The sequence below is a fragment of the Thalassophryne amazonica genome, chromosome 16 (genome assembly GCF_902500255.1).
Source record: "Thalassophryne amazonica chromosome 16, fThaAma1.1, whole genome shotgun sequence".
NCBI classification, from domain to species: domain Eukaryota; kingdom Metazoa; phylum Chordata; class Actinopteri; order Batrachoidiformes; family Batrachoididae; genus Thalassophryne; species Thalassophryne amazonica.
The window spans coordinates 16,912,135-16,932,046 of NC_047118.1; the positions used below are offsets into that span (position 1 = coordinate 16,912,135).

At 41.8% G+C, this 19,912-nt stretch overlaps 1 protein-coding gene across 2 annotated transcripts in view; it reads right to left on the reverse strand.

Annotated features, from left to right (window-relative positions):
* Positions 1-5,444: 5,444 nt before the first annotated feature.
* The window catches only part of shisa9b (shisa family member 9b), a 45,987-nt gene continuing 31,519 nt past the window's right edge, over positions 5,445-19,912 (reverse strand). Inside the window, exons 3-4 of one of the 2 annotated variants that reach the window (XM_034190996.1) lie at positions 15,932-16,042; positions 5,445-5,835 (exon numbers count right to left, since the gene is read on the reverse strand). In XM_034190996.1, the coding sequence (XP_034046887.1) occupies positions 5,447-5,835; positions 15,932-16,042 (500 nt within the window). In that variant the 3' untranslated portion in view covers positions 5,445-5,446. Of the gene's footprint in view, positions 5,836-15,904; positions 16,043-19,912 lie in introns of both variants that reach the window. The other variant, XM_034190995.1, reaches the window with a different exon arrangement.

The window sequence follows — 19,912 nt, forward strand, 5'->3', positions numbered from 1 at the left end:
GTCGGTTGAATTCTCGTCCCAGTCCTCTGGAATAGACGTTACCGAGGAGGCTGAGGAGTGTGATCCTCCTGTAGTTGGAACACACCCTCCGGTCCCCCTTCTTAAACAGAGGGACCACCAACCCGGTATGCCAATCCATAGGCACTAACCCGACTGCCACGCAATGTTGCAGAGATGTGTCAACCAAGACAGTCCCGCAACATCCAGAGACTTAAGGTACTCCATACGGATTTCATCCACCCCAGGAGCCTTGCCACCGAGGTGTCCTGTCCAGGGTGTACAAACCATGTGTTGGAATAGCTTTATGGTGTGAAATTTAGCTTGATTGTTGATCTGGTGTTTTGGTTTTGCTTCTGTGACCATCCAGACCAGCTTTTCATTGTAGCAAGCAAATCATCCAAAGAATTACCAATAGCGTACGTGGGCCATCAAAACAGAGGTGTTTACAGCATTTTTAAAATGCATTCTGAACGCTCCCTCTTCAGGTTTACAGTGGCTCGCCCAACAAAATGGCATTACGTGATAAATCACGGGTAAAACAAGCAAAAAAGACAAATGGAAAGGGGTCTGTAGACAGTCTTAGAATGTGAAAAAGATACCTTATTATGTCACATGGCCTAACGTGGAATATTACTAAATGGTATTTCATTTGGTTCTAAATAATTCTGGAATGATTATTTTAAAGTGAAACATACAATTAATTATTCACATTTGAATGCAAATTGGGGGCAGCTTGGGGGGGTTCTGGTTTGAAGCCCTGGTTATAATATTTAATCAACTGTCTCATCAGATCGGAATTGATTTTATAGATTTGTTTGTGGTGAATTCAGATTCCTCCAAGATTCTCTGTATTGTCTTTTACTTTTACTGTGTTCAATAAATTTGAAGAAACTTGAAATACATAATCACAACACAAATTATTGAATACAAAAGAGCAATTGTCAATGATAATACACACTTCAAACAATCATCATTCTTACTTTATTCAGTGTGGATGGACTCTGAAAAACATATTTCATTTTCAGTTTATGAGTGGGAATTCATATTTGAGGATTATCACATACATGGTTTTATTGATGACACCAAAACAACACTGGTTCAACACTCTGTTGGCTACAGTACACTTCTGCTACCAATAATGTAAATATATGGATTAATATCTGGAAATTTCCCTTCAAAATGACATCTATTACTTTCAAAACGTGACAATATTTAAAGTATGAACATCACAAACTGATTTCTTTATACTGTTGAAGCGATGAATGATCATTTCAAAACAGACTTTACCTTCGTGGATGGTGCTGTCATCTTTGTGGAATCAATGGATACACTGATTGCAGTATTTGAGAAGCTGAGTGAGGATTCAGAGCATCTGGGTCTGTGATTGTCCTGGATCAAGACTAATATCCAGGCTCTCAGTGACTTCCTGGACTCAACTATCAAAAGGGTATTTCTATGCTGTGAAAATCGAATTTGTATTTATTCACTTAACTCTGCAATGAAGCTAATGCCTCTGTGTTCTTTGAGAGTGAGACACATCTGGGAGGAGTGAATGGGGTCACGAGGTCGCTGGGCAGAGGTGTTTGGTGTTTAGCATAATCTCCGTAGGAGACGTCTTTAGGGTCTCTGTGCTTCTTGTCTGTATGCGTTGTGTGGTTGTGAAGCTTGGATGCTAACTGATGACCTGGGAAGACGACGATGAGGAGTATTGACTTGCATTTTGGCCATGTGGTGTGTTTCTTTGGAAATGATCCAGCATGTGTTGAGGACCCCAGTGGTTTGAGAAGGTCAAAGGGATGCCCGTGTTTCACCTGTAGGTGGCAGCTAGAGTGGTGGTGATGGGCCGGTTGTCTGCCTTGGTCACGGCCATCCAGGCCCCAAGGCAGTAAAAATATTTAATTGACAAAAATCATAAATATTTTGTCATTTTGTCAGCCGAGTGTGAAGCGTCCGGGATAAAACTCAGCACCTCCAAATCCGAGGCCATAGTTCTCGACCTGAAAAAGGTGCTTTGCCCTCTTCGGGTTGGTGGAGTTTAAGTACCGTATTTTCTGCACCATAAGGCGCACTGGATTATAAGGCGTGGCCTCAATTAGCGGGTACTTAACCCTTACAAAAGGCGCACGCTAAAACATATAGTCTACAAAAAAAAAAGGTCACAGAAGCAAAACGGTGAGTTTATTTGAACTTTTTAACAACTTTGAACTACCGGTATTTAACAATATGGTACTCACATTATTTTTTATTATGGTTCTGTCACAAATCCATCGAAGTCTTCATCTTCTGTGTCTGAATTGAACAGCTGGTCTTCTAGCTGTGGCCACCTCGCTTTGTTTCTGCGGGAACTCCGTTTGGTCTTTTTAACTTGGCGAAGTTCATTTTCTTGTTTCCTCTTGCAGCTGCTCTATTCCCATGAACAACCGCGTAACTGATAGCCTGCAGTTTGAATTGTGGCTCGTAAGCATGTCTCTTCGCTGGCGCCATTTTCGGGGGTCCTTAGACAAACAAATGTTGTTTTGCAGGATACCTGTAGTATACGGTAACTACCGGAGGAGTGGCGGAGGTAAGTGTACATACCATGGATTCACGGACTCTTCTCTAATTGCTTTATCGCTGCCAGGGTACGTACTCTACGCTGCTAGCATATGTACTTTACGTATTACGTCCTTGTGTCAGCGGGAAAGGGTCCGATATTCTGACGGTCAAAGACATCGGTCGTTTTTACAGATTTTGGAATTCAGTGCGCACATAAGGCGCACCGGATTATAGGGCGCACGGCCGATTTATGTGAAAATTTAAGGCTTTTAGGTGCGCCTTATGGTGCGGAAAATACGGTATCTCTGGGTCTTGTTCACGAGTGAGGGACGGATGGATGGAGCGTGAGATCGATAGACGGATCGGTGCAGCATCTGCAGTGATGCGGTCGCTGTATCAGACCGTCGTGGTGAAGAGAGAGCTGAGTATGGGGGCAAAACTCTCGATTTACTGATCGATCTATGTTCCGATCCTCACCTATGGTCATGAGATTTGGCTCATGACCGAAAGAACGAGATTGCGAGTACATGCAGCCGAGATGAGTTTCCTCCGCAGGGTGGCTGGGTGCTCCCTTAGAGATAGGGTGAGGAGCTCGGTCACTCAGGAGGAGCTCGGAGTTGAGCCGCTGCTCCTCCATGTCAAAAGGAGTCAGTTGAGGTGGCTCGGGCATCTTTTCCGAATGCCCCCTGGACGCCTCGCTGGAGAGGTGTTTTCCGGGCACGTCCCATTGGGAGGAGGCCCCGGGGAAGACCCAGGACACACTGGAGGGACTACATCTCTCGGCTGGTTTGGGAACGCCTTGGGGTTCCCCCGGAGGAGCTGGGGGAGGTGTGTGTGGATTGGGAGGTCTGGCCGGCTTTGCTTGAGCTGCTGCCCCCGTGACCCGACTCCGGATAAAGCGGAAGAAAATGGATGGATGGATGGATGGATGAATTTTGTCATGCCATTATCTTCTCAACATCATTTTCAACCACTTATTGGGTCCCAGGGGCAACAGCTCCAGCAGGGGACCCCAGACTTCCCTTTCCCGGGCCACATTAACCACCTCTGACTGGAGGATCCTGAGGTGTTCCCAGGCCAATGTGGAGATATAATCTCTCCATCAAGTCCTGGGTCTTCCCTGGGGTCTCCTCCCAGATGGACGTGCCAGGAACACCTCCCTAGGGAGGTGCCCAGGGGGCATCCTTACCAAATGCCCAAACAACCTTGAATGGCTCCTTTCAACGTGAAGGAGCAGCAGCTCTACTCAGAGCTCCCCACGGATGACTGAACTTCTCACCCTATCTCTAAGGGAGACACCAGCCACCCTCCTAAGGAAGCCCATTTTGGCCGCTTGTACCCGCAATCTAGTTCTTTCAGTCATGACCTAACCCTCATGACCATAGATGAGAGTAGGAACAAAGACTGACCAGTAGATCGAGAGCTTTGGCTTTTGGCTCAGCTCCCTTTTCATTACAACAGTACAGTAGAGCGAATGCAACACCGCCCCTGCTACACTGATTCGCCGGCCAATCTCACAGTCCATTGTCCTTTCACTCATGAACAAGACCCAAGGTACTTGAACTTCTTCACTTGGGGCAAGACCGCAAACCCTACCCGAAGTAGGCCATCAGTTTCCTGCTGAGAACCATGGCCTCAGATTTAGGGGTGCTGATCCTCATCCCAGCTGCTTCACACTTGACTGCGAACTGATCCAGTGAGTGTTGGAGGCCACAGGCCGATAAAACCAACAAGACCACATCATCTGCAAAAAGCAATGATGAGACCCTGAGCCCACCAAACTGAAGACCCTTCTACCCCCGACTACGCCTCGATATCCTGTCCATGAATATGAAACAGGATTGGTGACAAGGTGCTGCCCTGGTAGAGGCCAATCCCCACCGGAAACAAGTCAGACTTACTGCCGAGCACTCGAACACAGCTCTCGCTTTGTGAGTACAGAGATTGGATGGCCCTGAGAAGGGACCCCCTCACTTCATACTCCCACAGCACCTCCCACAGTATCTCCCGGGGTACCCGACCATACGCCTTCTCCAAGTCCACAAAACACATGTAGACTGGATGGACATACTCCCAGGCACCCTCCAGGATCCTTGTGAGAGTGAAGAGCTAGTCGGTTGTTCCACGACCAGGACGGAACCCAGATTGTTCCTCTTCAATTAGAGGTTCGACTATTGGCTGAGCCCTCCTTTCCAGCACCCTGGAGTAGACTTTACCAGGGAGGCTGAGTAGTGTGATGCCCCTGTAATTGGCACACACTCTCTGTTCCCCCTTTTTTAAATATGGGGACCACCACCCCAATTTTCCACTCCTTAGGCACTGTCCCAGACCTCAACGCAATGTTGAAGAGACGTCTCATCCAAGACATCCTCATCCTCTCCACACCCAGAGCCTTTAGTCATGCCATTTTCATTCATTTATTGTCCCTGAAGTGGTGAGCAAAAGTAAAATTTGGACACTGCTTTTGATTCAACAATTTATCGATTATTGCCTACGTTTACAGTCATTAGATTGTAAGCAGTGCAGATTTAAATATAATATCTATAAATTGTCCTAACAAATATTTCATCAACTACATTACATTCGATTAGACTGGTAAATGGGAGGTTTCTTCATTTAACCAAAGCTAATTTTGAGAATCATGTGAGATACTTTCATTTTTACTTCTTTGGATACCTTGTGAATTACTGACAGTAATTACTCACATGACTGATACATATGTTATAACATATTGATCACCCTGCCTTCCTCAGGCACAGTGATTGGTACACATGATACGCCATCAGAGCGTCTTAAATGCTACCAAGAACATGCACAACTGCTCACACTAAATAGTCCATGTGGGTTTCTTACACCAGTTAGCAGCTACCCTCCTTCCAACATTGTTAGTGCAGACTTTTAAGTTTGACCCTCATACTGTCACTTCTGTCTTACTGTTGGTGACAAAGTATGGTTGTGGAAGCACGTAGCGAGTGGTGTGCAGCTCCTTGTCTATGATGCACAGTTTCTTTGCACCATAGGTCAGTTTGAGTCCCAGTGTGTCCTTGGCCTCCCAGAATCTCAGCACCGCTGGGCTGACTGGAGTGTCGGAGCCAGAGCCGTAATCCAGCAACTGAGAACTGTGGCTTCTGCTGCTTTTGTACTTGTATCCGTCGTGCTTTGAAGAGAGCTGTCTGGGCGGGCTGTAAGGATTACTCGGCTCTGGCTCCAAATCCAAAGATTCCATAGGAAGGCTGCCCTTTGACGACATCTCCATCATGAGCCGGCGGTTACCGTAGAAGCCATCGTTAGCTTTCTCCGCTAAAGAAATAACCAAAAACATAAATCATCCATTGCACTGTCAGTGGAACAAGCTATAGAGACAGAACTAATGTTAACATCAAAATAACTCAAACCTAAGACATTATCAGGTCTCATGTTAATGTATTCATCAAAGTAAAATTTAGAACTTTCCATAAAATCACCTAAATGTTGTTGGATCGATGTTTAAAATAGATTTCTAATTTGTGCCATCTTAAATACATTGTAAATGTCACCATACAAAACAAATCAAACACTGCAGCGGAACAACAGCAGCAGCAAAACTGTTTTATAAGATGAATATTAGATTTTAGTTCTTTGCAATGTATGATTAAACAATCACTTATATGCTGCCGTATTTAATAATATGAGAATAAAATAGAATATATTTGCTGTCTTTGTACTTTATGTAGCTCATAAATATACACAATATGATAAGAATAATGGCCCTTTGACAGACTGGCATTCTGTCCAGGGTGTACACCACCTCTCGCACATGACTGCTGGGATAGCGTCCAGCTTCCCCGTGACCCTTAATTGGAATAAGCATGTCTAGAAAATTAATAATAATATTATATAACGAGTATATACACAATGCATTAAAAAATTCACATCCTGGCACATATACACTGAGGCAAATAAGTATTTGATCAACTGTCAATTTTGTATGTTTTCCCATCTACAAAGAATGGAGAGGTCTGTAATTTTTATTGTAGGTACACTTCAACTGTGAGAGACAGAATCTAAAAAAAAAAAAAAAAAAAAAAATCAGATAATCACATTGTATGATTTTTAAATAATTAATATGCATTTTATTGGATGAAATAAGTATTTGGTCACTGACCAACCAGCAAGAATTCTGTCCCTCACAGACCTGTTAGTTTTTCTTTAAGAAGCCCTCCTATTCTGCACTCTTTACCTGTATTAATGGCACCTGTTTGAATTTGTTACCTGTATAAAGACACATGTCCACCATGGCCAAGACACCAAAGACATAATTGTAGACCTGCACAAGGCTGGGCTGGACTACAGGACAACAGGCAAGCAGCTTGGTGAGAGGACAACAACTGTTGGGGTAATTATTAGAAAATGTAAGGAACACAAAATTACTCAATCTTCTTCAGTCTGGGATTCCATGCAAACCTGGTCAATGACCTGAAGAGAGCTGGGACCACAGTCACAAAGATTACATTCGTAACACATGACACCATCATGGTTTAAAATCCAGCAGGGCAGCAAGGTCCCCCTGCTCAAGCCAGCACATATCCAGGCCTGTTTGAAGTTCACCAGTGACCATCTTGATGATCCAGAGGAGGTACAGGAGAAGGCCATGTGGTCAGATGAGACCAAAATAGAGCTTTTGGGTATCAACTCCACTTGCCATGTTTGGAGGATGAGAACAACCCCAAGAAAACCATCCCAACTGTGAAGCATGGAGGTGGAAACATCCTACTCTGGGGGTGCTCTTCTGCAAAGGGGACAGGACGACTGCACCGTATTGAAGGGAGGATGGATGGGGTCATGTATCATTTGATTTTGGCAAACAACCTCCTTCCCTCAGTAGGAGCATTGAAGATGGGTCATGGCTGTGTCTTCCATCATGACACTGACCCCAAACACACAGCCAGGGCAACTAAGGAGGGGCTCCGTAAGAAGCAATTCAAGGTCCTGGAGTGGCCGAGCCAGTCTGCAGACCTGAACCCAATAGAAATCTTTGGAGAGAGCTGAAACTCAAAACCTGAAAGATCTGGAGGAGTGGACCAAAATCCCTGCTGCAGTGTGCAAACTTGGTCAAGAACTACAGGAAACATCTGACCTCTGTAATTGCAAACAAATGTTTCTGTACCAAATATTAAGGTCTGTTTTTCTATTGTATCAAATACTTATTTCATGCAATAAAATGCAAATTAATTATTTAAAAACCATACAATGTGATTTTCTGATATATATATATATATATATATATATATATATATATATATATATATATATATATATATATATATATATACTTATTTGCCTCACTGTACACACTGTTCTTACACATGCACTTGTGTTCCATTCCAATATTCAGTAATATTTGTAAAATAAAGAACAAAGTGTACAATACAGTACAAGTACTGCACAGAAAGTGCTTCACAGGGCTAATAAATGTACGAGTTTCTGTTTTTTCAGTGCAGAGTTGTGTGGAACAGCAGCTTTGGGATTAATCATGCAGTTTGTCCTTTGATGGACGTGCATCATTTCCTTGAAGGAAGAAGGGTAAAGAATTGATGGATGGGATGAGATGGGTCTTTTGAGATGCAGGATGCTATCTGCAGGCAGCAGAAGCTATAAATATCTTTCAGGCCAGGCAGAGGTGTGTGTTGGTGATCTTTCGGGCTGTGTTGATGACCCTGTGTAGCACCTTCTTGTTATCCCCAGAACAGTAAGAGCTCATGTGTCAGAACACTCTCAATGGAGCAGCAAAAGAATGACACCTGACAGGTTGACTTTCTGGAGTGTCTTTAGAAAGTAGTCACTAAACAGCGAGTTTATTTTCATTGACCACGTGAGATTCTCTGTAGACTTGGATGAGTTGCTCTACCAGTGAGGCACTGCTGCAAGTGGTCAGATTGGTAATAACATAATTGGTATCATGCATCACTACATGCCATGAACGTTGGGGGTTTGAACTGCAGGAGTTACTCTCAACCTGTTGCTTGTAGACTTCTATGATATCCCTGATACCTCTCTTACCCTACGGTCACAGTACCCACAACCGACAGAAGCCAAGAGAGACAAGCAGGCTGCGTTTGACGCTTGAAGGGCATTCCTGGGACTTGGCCAGTGTAACGGAGGCCAGCAGGTGTCGCCGTGCAGATGTAGTTAGTAAACCTCACTCCCAACAGCTCAAAAGGATTCTCTGGTCACAAGGCCAGAGCCCTGGGTTTTAGCCTTCTGGTTAGAGTCCGACTACCATGCCGAGGATCATGAGTTTGCGTCCTGAGGGGAACAAATGGAGTCATAACAACACAATGCAGAGTGCAGTGTGTTGTGAAGGTGTAGGAACACGGACCCACAACAGGGGGCGTTAAATGAACGGACAATGGATAAGCCAAACAGTAACAATTTAATGTTGTTAAGTGCACAGCGGAATACAGACAAACAGTTTTGGTACCACAGACAATTATATGTAGCGTGACGTGTGGGCAGGCTTGAGGATAGGAGACGTCCGTCCCGAACCGAGCCGGATCCCACACGGCCTTCACCGCCAACGGATCTGAAGAACACCGGAGCCACCAAGTCCTGGATCCCCAGGTGGCCACCGTTTCCAGCTGTCAGACCTGGTACTGCTGGCAGAGAACAGAAACAGTATTGATGAGTGTGAGTTCGCACACTCAGTAATCCCACAGTCTGTGTTCTTTTGGGAGGGAGCACCTCCAATCACACACTCGTGCAGCTCCTGTCTAACCACTTATCTAGTTGGAGTGTGAAGCGAAGCCATCGCTGATCACACCAAACGCCAATCCCTCAGATAAGGCACACCACAGGAAAACGGCTGCAAAGATGTTCAGACTCTAAGTCAGAGTTAAGTGTAGCAGAGAAATTACCTCTCTAGTGGCTGATTTCTCGGCGGGGAGGTGGATTTGTAGTCCGGCCTTTATGGTGGTGGTGATGAACTGTGGATGAGTGACAGCTGGTGCTGATGATGAGTGACAGCTGTCACTCCCGGTTGCTCCGACGCCCTCTAGTGCTTGAAGCCCGCACTTCAAGCAGGGCGCCATCTGGTGGTGGTGGGTCAGCAGTACCTCCTCTTCAGCGGCCCACACAACACAGTGGCTGCATTTTTCTTTCTGCTTTCGCTCTGCTTTCGCTGTGAAAGTTTGCCCCAGTGCGTCATCAAATATAAGGAGCTTCCATTACAATCGCCGGCTCCGGTTGTCAATCAAGTTAACATGACGGACCTTGATCACATACCATTCAATGAGGTGAAGCCGAGTTGAATGGGATGTTCCAACTTCCACCTCATAAAATATTTATACCATTGAACTCATAAAGATTCACTGTTTGTATAGTATTGGGGGAAAACACATGTGGTTTCTGTTACTGACATTATTCATACATGGTTTTATGTAAAACAGTACAGTAGATGTGTAGATGATAATGTCCGTATTTATATTATTAATTTCCTGGTACAAATAACTGCAAATTAATACCTGAAAGGAACCTGTACTTTTTTTTTTAATCTACAAACATACTTTCAGACCTAATAATATAGTACTGAAACAGACGTATACCTTTTACATAACCTTGAATTGGTTCCTCTTTAATAGATTTTGCTTATCAGCGGTTACATCACACTTTCAGGAATGAAGAAAAATATGCAGTGAAGATAAATTAATTTTTCTTTCTACAAACTACTTCTACTAAAACCCACATCAGTGCCAGTAGATTAATGCGTATGCCGGGGATGCAGAGACTCACCGTGCACAGTTTGGTTGTTTCCCATTACCAAAGCCAGACTCATTTGTGTGTTGATTGTTTCCTGTCCTGTTTATTTTCCCAAACGGTTGGTGTGTTTGACAGCGCTTTGTATGCGCATCACAAAGAGAGACACTTTATGTGACTTAACCCACCGAGGCGAACGTTGTCAAGTCTGTCAAACGCATCAAACTGATTCGGGTCTATAAAAAGACTCCTGCTTTACTCGGCTCAGTGGCATCGAGTGCAGATCTAAAACCGTCTTTACTCCTTACTTCTACATCATCTGCTTGTCATACTTTGAAAGATTTTTTTTTTTCTTATGAGTCAAATGTGGAGGTAAAATTGAAATCCTCTCATGACAACACTGAAACCCCAGTAAATCACAATATTAACCAGATGGGAACTTATTAGAGCAAAAGCCTCCATATCACAAAACACCCTCCAAAAAAAGCTTTCTTCCACATCTACACCTTTTCACAAAATTTTGTGACTACTGTTTTAATTGTGTTTTTGCAATCTTACTAAAAATGGATGCAACCAACAAACAGATGGTAATTAAGTGCACAATGAGCTGTTTAATTGGAATTACTTGAGAAGAATGGACATTTTAAATGAACAAAATTATCCAAATTTCTGCTGTCCAAAATTCATTTGTTTTGCTCACTTTTTTTATTTGCAAGTTGTTTTCAGCTGGCCTTCTCAAAAGAAAAGATTCAACACCCTTAGGCACAACACACTTCAGCTGGCCACAATAAAAGGCCACTCTGAAATGTTCCGTTTTGTCACACAGCACAATGTCACAGATGTCACAAGTTTTGAGGGAGCATGGAATTGGTGTGCTGACTGCAGGAATGTCCACCAGCTGTTGCCCTGAATTGAATGTTAATTTCTCTACCATAAGCCATCTTCAAAGGCGTTTCAGAGAACGTTTCAGAGGCCTCACAACCGCAGACCATGTGTAATCACACTATCCCAGGGCCTCCACATCCAGCATGTTCACCTCCAAGATCATCTGAGACCAGCCACCCGGACAGCTGCTGCAACAATTGCTGTGGAGAACCAAAGAATTTCTGCACAAACTGTCAGGAACCCTCTCAGAGAAGGTCATCTGCATACTCGTCATTCTCACTGGGTCTCAACCTGATTGCAGTTTCTCGTTGTAACAGACTTAAGTGGGAAAACGCTCACATTCAATGGCATCTGACTGCTGATCAACTCTATGCGAAGGAGATGTGTTGCACTGCGTGAGGCAAATGACTGGTTTTCTGACCCCCATACCCCCCCAATTAAGCAAAACCAAACATTTCAGAATGGCCTTTTATTTTGGCCAGCCTAAGGCACACCTGTGCAATAATCATGCTGTCTAATCAGCATCTTGATATGCCACAACTGTGAGGGATGGGTTATCTCTGCAAAGGAGAAATGCTCAGCAACACAGATTTAGACAGATTTGTGAACAATATTTGAGAGAAATAGTTTGTGTTCAGCTCATGAAAAACTGGAACAAAAACAAAAGTATTGCGTCTATATTTTTGTTCGGTTGTTTTTAACGAGTTGTGGTAGCTCTGTGCATAAACTGTACATAACAATGAACTGGACGACAAGCAGAAAGTCATAATAAATGATTAAATGAAGTGCTCCGAGGAGCCGAACACTACAATAAATGATAAACAGAAGGAGCTGTAAATGAGTTGAACCAAATAAACAAATCTTTTAAATGTGCAGCTCTCACACGTGAAATTAATAGCTGCCATCATCAGCAGATAATATTTTTTTAATTAGCCATGTTATTAGCTAAAAATCCAAATAATGCAATTATTTATTTATTTATATTTTGCTGGACAAGTCAAATAGCAAATAGTTTTAAATGTTTAGAAAATATGAAAAACACTGTGTGTTGTCAAGTCCAAGAGTCTGAATCTTCTATGAGATAATGTGAGTGAGTCCCTTCGGCTGCTCCCTTGTTTGCACTCGGGGTTGCCACAGCAAATCTAAGGAGGATCTGCATGTTGAACTGGCACAGGTTTAACGCCGGATGCCCTTCCTGACGCAACTCCACATTACATAGAGGAATGCGGCAGGGGTGGGATTTGAACCCGGAGCCTTCTGAACTGAAACCAAGCGCATTAACCACTTGGCCACCACCCCTGCTACAATGAGATAATGTATGACATAATGTATGTAGGTTAATTTCAGTTACATTTTTATTTATTTATTTCCAGTGAAATGTTTTTTTTTTTATTATTATTATTATTATTATTAGTATTATAGCCAGTAGCAACAACTTAAATGCAATGTGTGAGGCAATTTCTGATTCACGAAGTGAAGAACCTCATACAAAAATTGTGTCGTTGCTGACAGGAAAGGAGGAGAAGAGAGCAAATCCAGGGCATCACACTAAATTCTTTTGGGGACAGACCGACAAGATGAGTTATGACAGCCTATTTTGCTGAAACCTCCAGTAATTGGTTCAAAACGCTGAATCAACAGCATGAAAAAAATGAATAATTAAAATCACGCTGTTAAAAAAACACAAGCCATTTGATACCTGACTACAAACACCTATTTACACGTATGTAAATAAAAACAAATAAAAACATGGCTATTTGTAACAAACGTATACACCAAAAATTCACATTTGTTATTAATAATTGTAATTATAATGACTATTTATATAGAACTTTCCCAAGAATTAAAGCATTAAACAAAACAAAGTTTCTGTGTAGGCTCTCAGTTGTCCAGGTGGTTTCCATAGTAGAGAAGCTTGAATCTTCGACTGCAACCCAGTCAAGCAACCCAGTCCAGTCGAAGATTCAAGCTTCTCTACTATAAACAAAACAAACTCCAATAATAAAAAAAAGAAATGTCACAAATGAAAATTACACTACAACAATGCACAACAATCCCAAATTAAAGTGCTTATAACACAGAAAAATGTGCAGTTTATAGTCCAGTGCGACTTATGTGTTTTTTTCCTCTTCAAGAGTCAATTTTTGGACATGTGCAACTTATATTATGGTGTGACTTATACTCTGGAAAATGCGGTAGTTTCCTGTTAATGTGCTGAATACCTACAACAAACAAAGACAAAAAAAACCCCCTCTTAGACCTCTATTGTACATTCAGCGCAAAGCCCAATGCACGTGACATTGGTAGTTTCCATCCTACATAATTGCCTTTTTTACACCCAACTCCAGTTTACTCTAAATTGCAACAGGGAGTTTGAGCAATGATTGTTTTAAACTCTACTAAAGTGACTGTCAATAGTTCTCTGTTCTTTATGCATAAGTGTTAGCTTGACCAGTTGCCATAACCACCAGCTCTATACCAGCAAACAGAGGAGTTTCCTGTACTCTCTAATATGTGTGGTAAAGGTAAGAGGATCACTATATGCCCTCCTTCCCAGAGGAAGGCATAAAAACCTCACCTTCTTGCTGCACTGCTTCACCTCAGGGAGCTTTGGCCACTTTCCACTGTACACTTTGACAGACTGGCACTAATCAGTTATTGGCCAAAAAAATGTTTTCATTGCTTCCCACTGCTTCAACAATGAATGTTCCGGAGTTATGGGGTAGAAACAGCAAGAACAGTGACAAAGGTCAATTTCAATTTGTACAGGGGTCAAAAGTTAAAGTTGCTCCAATTTTGGTAAAAAGTGATGCAAATTATTAGTTGGGTGAATACGGTTTTAAAAAGGAATAGTTTGCATCATGTATCATGCTTAGTTATCATGCTAGAGGGTAACATATGTCACATGTCATAGAATCCAATGGATGCTGATATTGTTTAATCTTTACTTTGCAAACCAAGCATGCAACACAGTCAAAACTATTCCATTTATTAATCCTATTAGCTCAACCAGTAATTTGCACCACTTTTTACCAAAATTGGAGCAACTTTAACTTTTGACCCCTGTACAAACTGAAATTGACCTTTCTCAGTGTTCTTGCTGTTTTTACTCCATAACTCCAGACCATTCATTCACAGATAGTCCAAACTATACCTTTTTGGAATCTTTATGATCAGACAAATAATATGGAATACCTTTCAATATGATTGGAGCATTTTTAAATTTTGACCCCTGTGTAATACTTCAATTGACCCCTTCTTGAAAGTTCACGTGGGTACCCGGCATTTTTAAAAGAGTAATGTCTAAGGAGTATGTGTGCCAAATTTGGTGCTTGCATCACCATTTGAAGCATTTTTTTCAGTTATCCGCTGCACTATTGTAACTGATACATATTTTAATATTAAGACCAGCTATTACCCCATGTGGGGGGAAAAAAAAAAATTGTGTTGTGTAAACAGAAACTGAAAGTCTTCCAAAGCCTCGTTTTTGTATAATATTTTAACCCGTCCACTCTGCATATACACTTTTGGATTCACCAATGTCATAACTGCTCAGATTACAAATCAATTGCACTTTGATATTCTTTGTAGTGGCAATCTGATATCTGATGATAGTTTTATTAATCTAGGTTACACAGTGCATCGAGAAAGTCTTAAGAGTGCTTCACTTTTTCCACATTTTGTTATGTTACAGCCTTATTCCAAAATAATGTAAATTCATTTTTTTTCTATTCGCAACACCCCATAATGACATTTGTTTTTTTTTTTGTTTTTTTTTTACATTTTTGCAAATTTATTAAAAATAAAAACTAAGAAATTACATGTTCATAAGTATTCACACACTTTGCTCAATACTTTGTTGATGCACCTTTGGTAGCAATTACAGCTTCAGGTCTTCATGAATATAATACCAGAAGCTTGGCAACTGCCTTTTCACTCTTCATCCTCTTCATAGCTGCCCTCAATTCATCCTTACTAATATTTTGCACTTCCTGATTTACTCTCTCCACATCATCCAGCCTTTTCTCTATCTCATTTTCTTCATCAGCTCCTCAAAATATTCCCTTCGCCTTCTCAACACACTCACCTCACTTGTCAGCACATGACCATCTGCATCTTTTACCACCTTAATCTGCTGCACAGCCTTTCCAGCTTTCTTCGTGTTCACGTTCATGTACAGCTCACTCTGTGCCTTTTCCTTAGCTTTTGCAACTTCTCTTTTCGCCTTACGCCGCATGTCCTTGTACTCCCGTCTGCTTTCTTCATCCTCCGACTATCCCAATTCTTTTTCGCCAACCTCTTTCTCCTTATGCTTTCCTGAACATCATAGTTCCATCACCAAGTCTCTTTGTCTTCCTTCCGCTGAACAGATGTCACACCCAGTACCTTCCTAGCTGTCTCCCTCACCCCATATGCAGCACTTTTCCAGTTATCCAAAATTGCTTCCCCTCCATCCAGTGCCTGTCTCACCTGCTCGCTGAATTTCACACAACCCAGCCACATGGGGTGTGCAGCCAGTACATTCTGAGTGCCAGTCCCAAGCCTAGATAAATGAGGAGGGTTGTGTCAGGAAGGGCATCCGACGTAAAACAAGCCAAAACAAATATGCAGAGTACAAAAGCTGTAACATAACAAAATGTGGAAAACGTGAAGTGCTGTGAATACTTTCTGGATGCCCTGCAACATGTGAGCTGATCATATGAAATGACATGGCGTGTTACACTGTAACGACTCGCGTGCAGCGCTCTCTTACCCACGGCTTTGAGCGTGGCGTACGTACTGAGCTCCTCACCGGGCTTCAGTTCGTCGTAGGGGCTGGTGATCTGCTCCACAGCCGGGTAAGGCTGCGTTAGAGGTGATCCTTGAGACGCGTTGTTCATCTGGCTGCCATCTTCATGGGGAAAAACAAGAATAATTCATGTTTTTAATTACTAAACCTATGAACAGTATTAAACATGCATTTGTCAGAGGTTGTGCACTTCTTTCTGCTCATAAGTATGACTAAACCTATTTTTAATTAAGTAAGTGTCGATAAACAACCAAAGACTGCTATAAAACACAAATTACACAAACACATAAAACATTTGCATGACTAAATTATAAGCAATATAGTTTGTTTTTTCAAAATGCATTGGATTCTGAACGTTTTTCATATTGTGTGAACTTGTTATTGATTTGAAACTATTAAATCCACATACAGTACTATAACACACATGTACGCAGGAGTATTATTTTCAGTCCTGCGTGTCTGTCTGTTCTTATGTCTTAAAGATTTTTGATCTGATTAGGAAGAAACGTGGAATGCTTGAGGGGCAATCAAGAAGAGGTCAGCTGGTGTTGAGGAAAAACCAGTGTAAAGTCGAGGGAAATTTATAAGATGCACCTCAAAAAATTACATCACACATCAGTGTCACTTTGTCTTATAACTTAGACTATAAAATCACTTATGGACATAATTTTAAAAAGCTGTAAGAGACATCAAAATGCTCACTACATGTGGCATAAAACCTTGCCGTTAATTGAATGAGTAGACATTTATTGTTACATTTTTTTTCTCTCAGAATTCTTTGCATTTCTGTAATGTCACCAGCTGCCATCTTTATTAAGATAAAATCCTTCAGAATGATCTCCCTGCATCAATAAAGCAGTCTGTAGAGACTTTGAAGTACAAACTTAAGACGCATTTATTTTCCCTTTCGTATGGCTAGCATACTGGTATAGTATGCTACTATACGTTCTACCCTTTTAAATTCATTTTATTAGTAAACGGTGCGTGCTGCGGCCTCAACTTTATCTAAAGTCTGGGTCTTTTAGTGAAGCTTAGGGCTAGTGGCCAGCGATCACCTTAGTAGTAGTTCTGTTTTTCTTGTTGCTTAATGCCAACAAATTATACTGTATTTGTAGTCTTTCTGCTGCCTGATTCTGTTTTTTCTCTCTGTTTGAGGAGTGGCTCCATCCAGAGATGGGAGTGGGTGTCTTCTTCTGCAGACCTCCCATCCTGTGCACCAGCATGGACTCCCAAAATTTCCTGTATATTTGTATTATCATTTGTGTCGGTAGCATGGCCCAAGCAGAGGGTCACCCCTTTGAGTCTGGTCTGCTTGAGGTTTCTTCCTCAAATCATCAGAGGGAGTTTTTTTCCTTACCTCGGTCGCCTGTGTGCTTGCTCTAGGGGTTGGTACGGTTAGACCTTACTTGTGTGAAGCACCTTGAGGCAACTTTGCGTTATATAAATGAAATAAATTAAATTAATGAAATCTGAGCAGCAAAAACATGGCCCCATATTTAATATAGTATTACAGGAGGGAAGCCGTTTTCTTTATGCCTTATAGCAACAGGTGGAGCTCAAGGTGCTTGTTGCTAGTTCTCACGGGGTCTTTAGTCACCCACGAGGCAACACGTCTGTTTCTAATCAAACATAATTACTAAATGTGTACTTATTAGTATGAGGAAATAAAGAGCGTTTGTGGATGAAGTTGAATGCTCTTGCACTTTCCCTGTTCTACCACTAGATGCTGTGCATGTCCAAGATCAGAGCTGTACATATATTTAGACACTTTTCCAAGTCCAAGTTGATAAATTCCATACTTTGTGTATAAATGTTCAAACGCATGGTTGAAGAACAAATTTGTGCGTACGAACGGCTACTAAATGAGGCCCCTAGTATGAAAGACATCCAGTTGTCCCCTTTGGGTTGTGTATCGTTTCAATGGATATTTGATACTCGGTATATATCATCATAGGGATACATGTATGTGCTTAATACCGCTTATATAAATTTTATTTCAGTCGATGCATAAATTGAGGCTGCCCGAGTTACGTGTGCTGCTGCCTAGTGGGTAAAAATTTGCAACTCCTCCAGGCAACTTGTTGACACACAAAATCCAACATGGCTTCCGATATATTGCTATCATACTTAACCAGGAAACAACTGCAAGAAATTCTGTCTGGGAGAGGACGAAATGCATGCTACAAAAACATGAAAGAGTTATTAGCATCTATAGAACAAGCAGAGGGCAGACATGAGGATCTTGGGGAGTTTGACCATGTGGAATCTGAACATAAACAATAACGTCCAGCTTTTTCAGTTTGCTTGTATGTGATGCACATTGTCCAGCTTCAAAGAGGAAAACCACACTGTCTGAGAACCATTAACACCAGTAAATCACATTAACCACACACCAGATAAACAAAACTGTAGAGTGACGCGGCTATAGCGGGCCATCGCAACCTTTTTCCCAGAATGCATTGCAGTGACATGCATATTTTTAACCACTAGTGTGTGGCATTGTTGTGCAACTCAGCTTTTTAATACTTTACTGCTTATTGTGTGTTGAATTATTGTTTTTTAAACCTATTGTCATCTTTTCTTTGCTTTTATCCCACACTGACATCACAGCCTACATGTTTGTTTGATAAGACAACTAAGCTCAAGAGCCTTAATCTTTTTTACATTTATGGCTTACCTAACGAAACTGATTTTAGCACTAGAACCCAAAACACACCCAGTTACTGTATACTCAAGCTTAGATAGTGCTTTCAAAACAAACAAAAATATACTGCTACACTTTAGTTATGCAGAAAAGTTAAATTAAATAAACACATTTTTTATTTGGCTCATCAGTTCCACTTGGTGCTGAATTGTAGGAAAGCTTTGCCATTCAACTGAATGGGGAAGTGTGTCAAACCTTTGACTAGTAGTGTACTTTGCTGGTTTCTACAGTACAACCCAACACCCAGTTCATGTAGACACTGAACAGTGTAGGAGCCAGAAAACATCCCCAAAGAACTAAATGTTGAGTAAAGTTAAAGTCCAGTTAGTTGAGAAATAACTGAGGAAAATTAATGGCAGTTAGTATAAAAAAAAAAAAAGTCAAGTTTGAAGAATTCTTAAGCTTTAAATGAACTTTTTTGTAAAGACATTGGCATCAAATGGCCTAAAATGGTCTTTATTTCAATTTTGCACATTGGCGGAGAACAAAAGCATGTCCATGTTGGAAGTCTCACGGGACATGTTATGACATGCCCAGCTCTCCACAATTTCTCGGATACTCACTTGACTAAAAACCCACCGAAAGCCGTCTGAATCTTCTGAATGGTGGAAGACCTAACGCCATTGCGGCTTTGTCCCGACGCGCGAATGCCTCCGCACGTCTTTCATTACAAAATCTCCTGTAACAGTGGAATCTGATGAAAAATGGCTGATGTCCACCTTTTCTGCCATTTCTCTGGTAGTCACACGATGTCCCGGATCAACACAGCCTTCACTTTGGAAATGATCTGGTCGTTTCAGCCTGTCGATGGCCGCTCTTTAATCCGGTTGTAATGCTCCTTAATCTGTGTGATGCCCATAGGATTTTCACCGAAAGCCATCTGAATTTTCCGAATGGTTCCACCTGGCTGTCTCACACAGTTTCTTGAAACATCTGATGCAGCGCTGCTCCAGCTGTTCAGACATTTTCCTGACAATGAAAATCTGATGAGAGGGGTGGACCAGTGCTCACTCAAAGCCTGCCCACAGGTGAATGACGCAACCGACAGGCGTGAAAAAACTCACGCATGCGCACGAAGGTTCAAGCTTGGCTGATGCAAGCGCACATGATTCAAATCCATATAATTTTTGCAAAAAATAAAAAGGTCCGATACTTTTCTAACAGACCTTGTAATGTTATTTTTGTGCAATTTACTAGAGTTATTTACTTTCTTCTATTGTCATTTAATAATTTCTGTGAGAAAATAACTGCAAATGATGAGTGAAGTG